Source organism: Oncorhynchus nerka, linkage group LG11 (assembly GCF_034236695.1).
Source record: "Oncorhynchus nerka isolate Pitt River linkage group LG11, Oner_Uvic_2.0, whole genome shotgun sequence".
Classification (NCBI taxonomy): Eukaryota; Metazoa; Chordata; class Actinopteri; order Salmoniformes; family Salmonidae; genus Oncorhynchus; species Oncorhynchus nerka.
In genome coordinates, this window is record NC_088406.1 from 20,549,475 (window position 1) to 20,560,031 (window position 10,557).

At 45.1% G+C, this 10,557-nt stretch overlaps 1 protein-coding gene across 1 annotated transcript in view; it reads left to right on the forward strand.

The window, feature by feature from the left end:
- The window catches only part of LOC115136608 (roundabout homolog 2-like), a 427,723-nt gene extending 417,430 nt beyond the window's left edge, over positions 1–10,293 (forward strand). The window contains exons 28-31 of the mRNA XM_065024288.1: positions 484–642; positions 1,676–1,948; positions 4,725–4,922; positions 6,474–10,293. Of these exons, the coding sequence (XP_064880360.1) occupies positions 484–642; positions 1,676–1,948; positions 4,725–4,922; positions 6,474–6,475 (632 nt within the window). The 3' untranslated portion in view covers positions 6,476–10,293. The remainder of the gene's footprint in view (positions 1–483; positions 643–1,675; positions 1,949–4,724; positions 4,923–6,473) is intronic.
- The last annotated feature ends 264 nt before the right edge of the window (positions 10,294–10,557 follow it).

Below are 10,557 nucleotides of genomic sequence, written 5' to 3' on the forward strand. Positions count from 1 at the left end.
GTTGGTATATGAGGAGTAGAGCCCCTCCAGCCTGTTCTCTCTGGAACCTCTGTATGACTCAGAAAGAGATGCCGTGATTGATCTACTTCCTGTTATCTGCTGGCTGGTGTTTTCTCCTCTCTACTGCTGTTTGGTGGAAAATCTGCATGGCTCTACAATATGTGGCTGAACAAAGGATACAAACCTTGATTCAACTCTAACTTTCCTCCAGCTTTGCACTCTGACTCCTACCAAATTGGGATAGAGGAAAGATTTCTGGGTGAACTGCCTGTACTTTCTCATTGTCAAAATAATGGAGTGATTTTGAGGATTTCTGGTGACTGATGAACTAACTGAACCTTCCATGGGATCCTGCGAGCTTCCTGCTTGGAAATCAACATTCTCATCCAAGGCATGCTCTTTAACCCGCCTCTCTCCATGTTCCCCTCAGTACCTCCACTAACCCAGTGGCCTCTCTCTCCACTTCTCTCCCTCCTCCTCCAGGTAAAGGGCTGTCCCACCGGGCCCGGCCCAGCAGTCCCTTCTCTACAGATGGCAGCATGGTGGGCACACACAGCCTGGGCCACCAGAGGGCTGCCCGGCCCACCCGCAAGCCCCGGGGACAGGGCACCGCGCCCCACAAGAGAGACGCCAGTGCAGACGGTAAGAGAGGGATCCTGGACGGCTTGGTGCTTTAACCAGAACTTTCCCAGAACTTTGTATAAGCGGAGACTTACCTCTGACACAAATTACTCATCATCTATACCAGGGCTCTCCAACCCTGTTCCTGGAGAGATACTGTCCAGTAGGTTTTCACTCCAACCCTGTTCCTGGAGAGATACTGTCCAGTAGGTTTTCACTCCAACCCTGTTCCTGGAGAGATACTGTCCAGTAGGTTTTCACTCCAACCTCAATCTAGTGCACCTGATTTGAATAATTAGCTGGTTAAAATACTGAATCAGGATAGTTACAACTGGGGTTGGATCCTACAGGAGGATAGCTCTCCAGTGACAGGATTGGAGCCTACAGGAGGATAGCTCTCCAGTAACAGGGTTGGAGCCTACAGGAGGATAGCTATCCAGTAACAGGGTTGGAGCCTACAGGATGATAGCTCTCCAGTAACAGGGTTGGAGCCTACAGGAGGATAGCTATCCAGTAACAGGGTTGGAGCCTACAGGAGGATAGCTCTCCAGTGACAGGATTGGAGCCTACAGGAGGATAGCTCTCCAGTAACAGGGTTGGAGCCTACAGGAGGATAGCTCTCCAGTGACAGGATTGGAGCCTACAGGAGGATAGCTCTCCAGTAACAGGGTTGGAGCCTACAGGAGGATAGCTATCCAGTAACAGGGTTGGAGCCTACAGGAGGATAGCTCTCCAGTGACAGGATTGGAGCCTACAGGAGGATAGCTCTCCAGTGACAGGGTTGGAGCCTACAGGAGGATAGCTCTCCAGTGACAGGATTGGAGCCTACAGGAGGATAGCTCTCCAGTGACAGGGTTGGAGCCTACAGGAGGATAGCTCTCCAGTGACAGGGTTGGAGCCTACAGGAGGATAGCTCTCCAGTGACAGGGTTGGAGAGCCCTGATCTATAAGGACTTGGACAATAATACAATTACTGATTAATACTGATTGACTGATTACTGATATATCACCAGACTGTTACCATGTAGTTAACCACATCACCCCTCCCTCCCAGACCTACCTCCTCCCCCTGACCCCCCACCCATCCAGGGACCAGGGCCTATCCAGGGAGCCCGTAGTGTAGGCGGTGTGTGCCCCCCAACCGAGAAGAAGGCCTCGTCCCTGGAGCGCCAGCCCATGTGTGGTGCCATGCCCCTGTCTGGGCTGGAGGAGATGAAGAGCTGCATGGACAGACAGACACGCACCTCTCTGGAGCGGCACCACCAGGCCCAGGACAGACTAGCATCCATGGACCGAGGAGACGACCCACGCAGGGGACACAAAACAGGTACTGGACTGGAGGGTAAAAGCAAGTGAAAAGAAAGACTCGACCCGATCCAAACATTAGTATAGTGTTCTATCTAATTTGCAGATGCCAATTTCTTGTATCCTGCACTTGTGGCAGTGTGTTGGATGTGAGCGAACATTACTTTAGAACAATAACTCATATTCCGCACCACAGTATGGAGCCAGTAGATATGTGGTTAGGTCAGCAGCCATTGCTGTACAGAGAGAGATCCAGAGCTCTTAACTGTGTGACAGCAGGGTCCTGATGGCCGCGGTGCCTTGGCAGACCAGAGCCTTTACTAAACCCTGGTGTTCAATCTCCTGCTGAGAGGAGACTGAGCTCCCATGAACAGATTGCACTGTCTGCCACTTGTACTTGTCTTCCAGAATGCTCCCCCCTGCACGCACGCACGCACGCACGCACGCACGCACACACACACACACACACACACACACACACACACACACACACACACACACACACACACACACACACACACACACACACACACACACACACACACACACACACACACACACACACACACACACACACACACACACACACAGCCTGTAGGCATCGCCAATGGTGTCCGGCTCCAGCCCAGTCCAGGCAGAAGGCTCTAGCCAGACAGATGCAGTCTAATCACCCCAGCTTTCTCCTCTCAGACAAACAGCGGCCACTCCACCACTCCACCCATCTGTCTGTGTGTGTAGTCATTAGACCTCACCATGCTGTGTTCCTGTCCTGTCTGTGCCAGGACAGACAGAGCAACAGACAGAGAGCCAGACAGAGAGCCAGACAGACAGACAGACCCGGAGATACAGAGAGGTATCACATTTATCAGATTCTTCATCAGAAGACAATAAGAAGTGCTCTCCAAGTTGACTGATACACATCAGAGATCAGAAGGCTCTCCAAGTTGACTGATACACAGCAGAGTTCATAAGGCTCTCTAAGTTGACTGATACACAGCAGAGTTCAGAAGGCTCTCCAAGTTGACTGATACACAGCAGAGTTCAGAAGGCTCTCTAAGTTGACTGATACACAGCAGAGTTCAGAAGGCTCTCCAAGTTGACTGATACACAGCAGAGTTCAGAAGGCTCTCCAAGTTGACTGATACACATCAGAGATCAGAAGGCTCTTCAAGTTGACTGATACACAGCAGAGTTCATAAGGCTCTCTAAGTTGACTGATACACATCAGAGTTCATAAGGCTCTCCAAGTTGACTGATACACAGCAGAGTTCATAAGGCTCTCTAAGTTGACTGATACACATCAGAGTTCATAAGGCTCTCTAAGTTGACTGATACACATCAGAGTTCATAAGGCTCTCCAAGTTGACTGATACACAGCAGAGTTCAGAAGGCTCTCTAAGTTGACTGATACACATCAGAGTTCAGAAGGCTCTCCAAGTTGACTGACACACAGCAGAGTTCAGAAGGCTCTCCAAGTTGACTGACACACAGCAGAGTTCAGAAGGCTCTCTAGGTTGACTGATACACAGCAAAGTTCAGAAGGCTCTCTAAGTTGACTGATACACAGCAGAGTTCAGAAGGCTCTCCAAGTTGACTGATACACAGCAGAGTTCAGAAGGCTCTCTAAGTTGACTGATACACAGCAGAGATCAGAAGGCTCTCTAAGTTGACTGATACACAGCAGAGTTCAGAAGGCTCTCCAAGTTGACTGATACACAGCAGAGTTCAGAATGCTCTCCAAGTTGACTGATACACATCAGAGTTCATAAGGCTCTCCAAGTTGACTGATATACAGAAGGTGCCAAAGCATGTCAGTGCTAAAATATACTGATCTGCAGCAGGGGTGCCACCGCAGGTCAACACTACAATATACTGACCTGGAGCAGGGGGTGCCACAGCAGGTCAACACTACAATATACTGATCTGCAGCAGGGGGTGCCACAAAAGGTCAACACTACAATATACTGATCTGCAGCAGGGGGTGCCACAGCAGGTCAACACTACAATATACTGATCTGCAGCAGGGGGTGCCACAAAAGGTCAACACTACAATATACTGATCTGCAGCAGGGGGTGCCACAGCAGGTCAACACTACAATATACTGATCTGCAGCAGGGGGTGCCACAGCAGGTCAACTCTACAATATACTGATCTGCAGCAGGGGGTGCCACAGCAGGTCAACACTACAATATACTGATCTGCAGCAGGGGGTACCACAGCAGGTCAACACTACAATATACTGATCTGCAGCAGGGGGTGCCACAGCAGGTCAACACTACAATATACTGATCTGCAGCAGGGGGTGCCACAGCAGACACTAACAACTCTGTAGTTGCCTTTCCCCTCTTCATAAGGGCGTTAGCTGGGGGACCCATGTGTGAGCCCACACTGCCCACTGGCACCAACACACTGCAGATGTCATTAGGAGGGATGTCTGCCAACGGGCTTTCTGTCTCACTATAGTTCCTTCTGCAACCACCACCACCCAGCCAATCCACCTACGGCTGCCCAAACATACCTAGCCCCCCAAAATGAATCGACAAACAGCCATGTTGTTAATCACTTTTGTTGTCCCTCCCCATGTCATTTCTGTAAATGATAATGCATTTTCCTCGCCCTCTGCCCGACAGGAGCTCTTTTTCCTCTTGCCAGGCCGTCATTTTAAATAACAATGTGTTCTTAGTTGACCTGCCTGGTAAAATAAAGGTTAATATAATTTAAAATAAATAAAACACTCTCAACTGCAGTCAGGGTTAGTAGTAACAATCTGAATGTTTCCCTCTGTGTGTTTGTCCAGAAGAGGGGTGCCTGCCCCCCTACAATAAACCCTCGTTCCCCTCCCCTGGGGGCCACAGCTCCTCTGGGACAGCCTCCTCCAAGGGCTCCACGGGGCCACGCAAGGGAGAGGGACCTCGAGGGCCACACCAACGGACTGCCACAGACCACAATGATTTCCTGGGGACCAACGGACAGGGACAGTACTCAGGCGAGTTATGTAAGTATCACACCATTTTGTCTACTGTCTTATCACAAGAAGGCATTTTGATGTCATAAGCAACTATATTGACTATATTGATTATGCGTTCGTAAATTCAATCGGGAGTGCCAGAGTACTCTCAAAGTGCCCTCTGGTCATTGGTAAATTCAGAGCGCTGTCAGATTGTCCGTTTGTAAAATCAGAGCGTTTTGCTCTCTGAGTGTTCAGAGCGCACACTGAATGCTCTGGCTGAGGAGTAGGGTTGATCCGAGCGTTCTGACCTCACAACGGCAGTCAAGCACCCAAGATAACTGGCTAACGTTGGCTATTTTGCTAGCTACTTCCAGACACAAATGAGAGAACACCTCACTCTGATCATTTTACTTCCCCTAGCAGGTCTGGTTAGGCTGTTTTCATATTATCCAGAGCGTTGGTGACTGTAACTGCAGCTGGCAACAATTTAATTAAAAAATGTTGCCAACGTTTACTGATACCGGTCATAATCAACAGGTGTTGAGTGTTTGGCAGTTATTCAAATCAAATCAAATGTTATTTGTCACATGCGCAGAAAACAACTTACTTACAAGCCCAACAATGCTTTAAAAGATTTTTTTTGTGTAAAAAATAGAAAATAAAAGTAGCATGTAATTTAACAGTAGCAGTAAAACAACAAGTGAGGCTATATACAGGGGGTACCAGTACAGAGTCAATGTGCAGGGGCACCGGTTACTTGAGGTAATTGAGGTAATATGTACATGTCGGGAGAGTTAAAGTGACTATGCATAGATTATAAACAGAGAGTAGCAGCAGCATAAAATAAGGGTCTGATTAGCTGTTCATGAGCCTTATGGCTTGGGTGTAGAAGCTGTTCAGAATCCTTTTGGAACTCGACTTGGCGCTCCAATACCGCTTGCCGTGCGGTAACAGAGAGAACAGTCTATGACCATGGTGGCTGGAGTCTGACACTTTTTTGAGCCTTCCTTTGACACCACCTGATATAGAGGTCCTGGATGGCAGGAAGCTTGGCCCCAGTGATGTACTGGGCCGTACGCACTACCCTCTATAGTACCTTGAGTCCAAATAGTTGCCATACCAGGCAGTGATGCAACCCGTCAGGATGCACTCGATATTGCAGCTGTAGAACCTTTTCAGGATCTGGGGACCCAAGCAAAATATTTTCAGTCTCCTGAGGGGGAATAGGTTTTGTCGTGCCCTCTTCACAACGGTCTTAGTGTGTTTGGACCATGATAGTGGACATGATGTGATGTGATGTGGACACCAACAGGCTCTCCACCTGTTCCACTACAGCCCCGTCGCTGAGAATGGGGGCATGCTCAACCCTCCTTTTCCTGTTGTCCACAATCATCTCCTTTGTTTTGATCACATTGAGGTAGAGATGGTTGCCCTGGCACCACACAACCAGTTCTCTGACCTCCTCCCTGCGCTCTGGCACACTCTGAAATCAGAGTAGATAGCAAGAGTAAATGTATGACGCACCCTAAATGTATATGATTTTGGCAAAGATTTAGCTATGTCTTGACATTGCTGTTCTCTCTGTCTCTCTCACAGAGTGACCTGCCTGCAGTAGGATCTGAACTGAACTGGAGAAAGCCTCGTCGTCCTCATCAGAATTACGCCTCACCTGTTGGTGCAATGAACTTTGTCCTTCTTTGTGTATTATCAGAGGAGAGGAGCAGGAAGATGACGATGATGACCACCATAACAGAACTGTAAATGTGATGTATAAACACAGACTTACATACTGTACATCCCACTATGTTGTTGTCCTCAAGAAAATGATTTCCCACCTTCCACCTTCATTTTTTTCAGTCAGAAAAGAGCAAGTTAACAAAATAATTAAAACACCTTTATGAGAAAACACATTTTCAAAGTAACTGTCCTTGGGGAAAAAAGTGAATCTTGTTTCCTGTAAATAGATGATTTACCTTGTTGTTGCATTGCTATGCAAGCCTACTTCAGTTTGAGCTTCTTCATTCCATACTGTTGGTTATATCTAGTCATTTGTATTATACGTGAATTGATAGGCTGGTGTGTCATAAAATAATTGTTTTTACGATCCATCATTTGTTAATACCTATCATTGATGAATTATTATCATTATTATTATTAATTATTGTTTTTTTGCACTGCGATTTTTGGTGATAAGCACAAAAGCATAGCTCCTACTGACAGGAAGTACCGGAAGAACATGTGAAGAGGAGTTTCTCTAGAAAGATGAGAAAATATATACTAATGTACAGAGAGATATTAAAGAGTAAGAGGTTGCTTATGGACAGCAACTAAATGGATACCTATTCCCAAGTTAGGGCTAATCACAAAGCAGATGTTTTTTGTTGTTGTGTCTTTGAGGTTGGGGGCAGAGAAGGGGCAGAGTAGAGACAGAGAGAGGAGGTGTTAATGGTTAGTGCATTGGGCCAGTAACTGAAAGGTTGCTAGATCGAATCCCTGAGCTGATAAGGTAACAGTTAACCCACTGTTCCTAGGCCGTCATTGTGAGTAAGAATTTGATCTTAACCGACTTGCCTTGTTCTATAAAGGTTACATTTTTTAATTGTGTTTATTAGTTGATTATTGGGTTAACGTCATCTGATTCTATTGCAATCTTATAGTCCTACAAATGGACTGCTATAGACTTGTTAGAGCTGACAGTTGTGAGATAGTCCAGGCATTGTCTTGTTTTCAGAACATAACACAGCCACATTACAATGGACATCTAGCTGGGCCCTCATCTTCATACCAGCGTTTAAATACAATGTATTTGATTTTCATCTCATCTTCTTTGATTCTATCTTCATTGAATTCTAGAGTTTTTGTTTTCATCTGAAGATCATTTGTATAATGCGTTGAGCAATATGGACAAAGTGAACATCTAGAATGTTGTTACTGAAACCATAGAGTAGCACTTAGAATACACTATGAGGAGCCTCAAAGCCATAGTTCAATAGGTGTAATCTATATTATAAACTGGGTATTTTCGAGCCCTTAATGCTGATTGGCTGAAAGCCGTGGTATATCAGACCGTATACCACAGGTATGACGTAACATTTATTTCTACTGCTTTAATTACATTGGTTACCAGTTTATAATAGCAATAAGGCACCTCGGGGTTTGTGGTATATGGCCAATATACCACGGCTATGGGCTGAATCGAGGCACTCCGCGAACAGCACTTAGGCATGGTACATTGGTCATATACCACAAACCCCCGAGGTGCCTTATTGCTTAAATCTAAAACTGACATACGACTTGCTTCCTTTTAATCATCCCACTGTTAAACTCTGGATTGGGTCGAACCCAGTTGTAGTAAGAACAAACGGTAATATTGATGCTAAAGCCACTCTATTGCCAGGAAAGAGGCTTTAGGATAGGTCCTTCTTTTGTCTCCTTTGTTATGAGAGTCAAACATTTCTTTTGTCATCCATTTTAACTTTATTTTGCTTTATTTAACTAGGCAAGTCAGTTAAGAACAAAATCAATGACAGCCTATAAACAGTGGGTTAACTGCCTGTTCAGGGGTAGAATGACAGATTTGTACCTTGTCAGCTCAGGGATTTGAACTTGCAATCTTTCAGTTACAAGTCCACCACTCTAACCACTAGGCTACCCTGGCGCCAATGTACTTGGTTAAGAGCGTTGTCCAGTAACTGAAAGTTTGCTGGATCGAATCCCCAAGCCAACTAGGTGAAAAATCTGTCAGTGTGTCCTTGAGCAAGGCACTTAACCCTAATTGCTTCTGCATGGCGCTCTGGATAAGAAGTTCTGCTAAATGACTCAAATGTAAATGTAAAATGTACTCCACATCCATGGCATCCCATGAAAAACATCACAATGGCCTGCTTCTGCCTCAACTGTTGTGTATCTGTTTCAGTCGGAGCACTGCAGTCCCTGCCTTGAAGTATGGTACTATGTTATAATTAGCACACAATAGAACATTAACTAGACTCCCTATTGGGACTCAAATTCCCAGAATGCATTAGATAGTGAAGCAGAAGGCAGGTACATTCAGAATGGAGAAGAGCCACCTGCAGTAGGAGATCACACTGCCTCTGTCTCTACATCATATAGCACTACTTTCTATCTGCCTGCCACAACACGTTTTCCTTCTGCCACATGGAACTATTCAGCCTCAGATGTTCAATTTGTATCTTCTCAAACAATGTTCTTATCATTTTTTTAAAGCCTGTTTCTTTGTATGCCTTTTATGGACTCAAAAAGGTTGCTTAACGATGTGTTCGATATCAACGTTCAGGATTTTACCGGTAAAATGTTTATTTTGTCTTCTTTTGTACTGCTTAATGTTGATAAAAGGAGAGTTGGAAAGCATACGGAAGGCTTTGCCAGATATGCTGTTGTACTGTTGTGTTCATGTCACTGTCATTTCATATCATCAACCTAGTGGCCAGTGTTCTGGAAATGAGGTGCAAGGAGTGTCTCAGGTTATTTTACTGTACATTCTGGCGGTGTTCATGTATGTGTGTATATATTCATATGCATCTCCACTCGGTTATTTCATTCCAGTTTCATTGCTGAAAGATATCCCTCGTTTATGTCCGATGCTGTCCTGTTTAATTTCTTTTCGCCAGTGGTTTTAATTCCACGTTTAAAGTGCTGGTCCATCCACCTTAAGACAAGATGTCAGGAACAGAACATACCAAATTAATATTGATACTTCTAATGTGTTTTTGTGTCTTTTTAATAATCATGGTTTTCTTTTAAATCACAGTGTTGTTGTTTTGTATTTATTAAAATGATAATAAAAAGGTATATTGTGAAATATGCATAAAGATTTGTGGAATATAAAATGTTATTTTTTTTGTAAGCTTTGCTGTCGGAGAAGGCCAGGGATGGGAAACTCCAGTCCTCAGGGGCCAGAGTGCTGTTACACATTGTCCCCACCCCTAGCAAACACAGCTGATTCAACTAATTGCATTCTTAACTGAAGATCATGATTAGTTGATTATTGGAGTCAGGTGAGTTAGCTGGGGCAAAAATGTAGCATCAATAAGGCCCACCGAGGACTGAAATTGCCCATCCCTGAGCTGGGCCATAAGGACTTGATTGACTCTCCAGGTCCACAGTCAGTTGCAAAGCTGAGTCATTAGTTGTCAGAGACAATGGAGTCACTGGGTCCTGCATGTTAACAACTCTGCTCCGTCTCATCTCAAAACAAAAGAAACTCAAACTTTTTCCAAACACAAACAGCGATATGCTCCTCATTTGCTTGACAAGACAATAGATACAGATGTCTTTTTTGGAAGGTTGGAAAGTACTTTGGCTTTCCGTCTCTTTGGTTCCTTTTCTCAGTATTGTTGGATCTGTGTGTTTGTCTTTTTGCAACAAAAAAAGAGGATTAAAAAAGAGAAAAAGAGCAAGTTGTTGGGTGAAGTCTTTCTGTACAGTGTCTGTCGGGTAAGGTGATGCCATCTCTCCAATGCCATTTCTACATTCTGTACAACCTTCTGTATTCCCTTGCATGTCCTTGTCCAAGAAGAGGAAAATAGTGGAGCAAGAAATTAAACTTTTACAAGTCTCATTCCCATGTCCTGTAAGAATCAATCCAAGTTATTTTCTTTCCTTGTACCTGGATCACTATCAACAAATAAAATATTTTTGAAAAATGTGAACCCTTGTC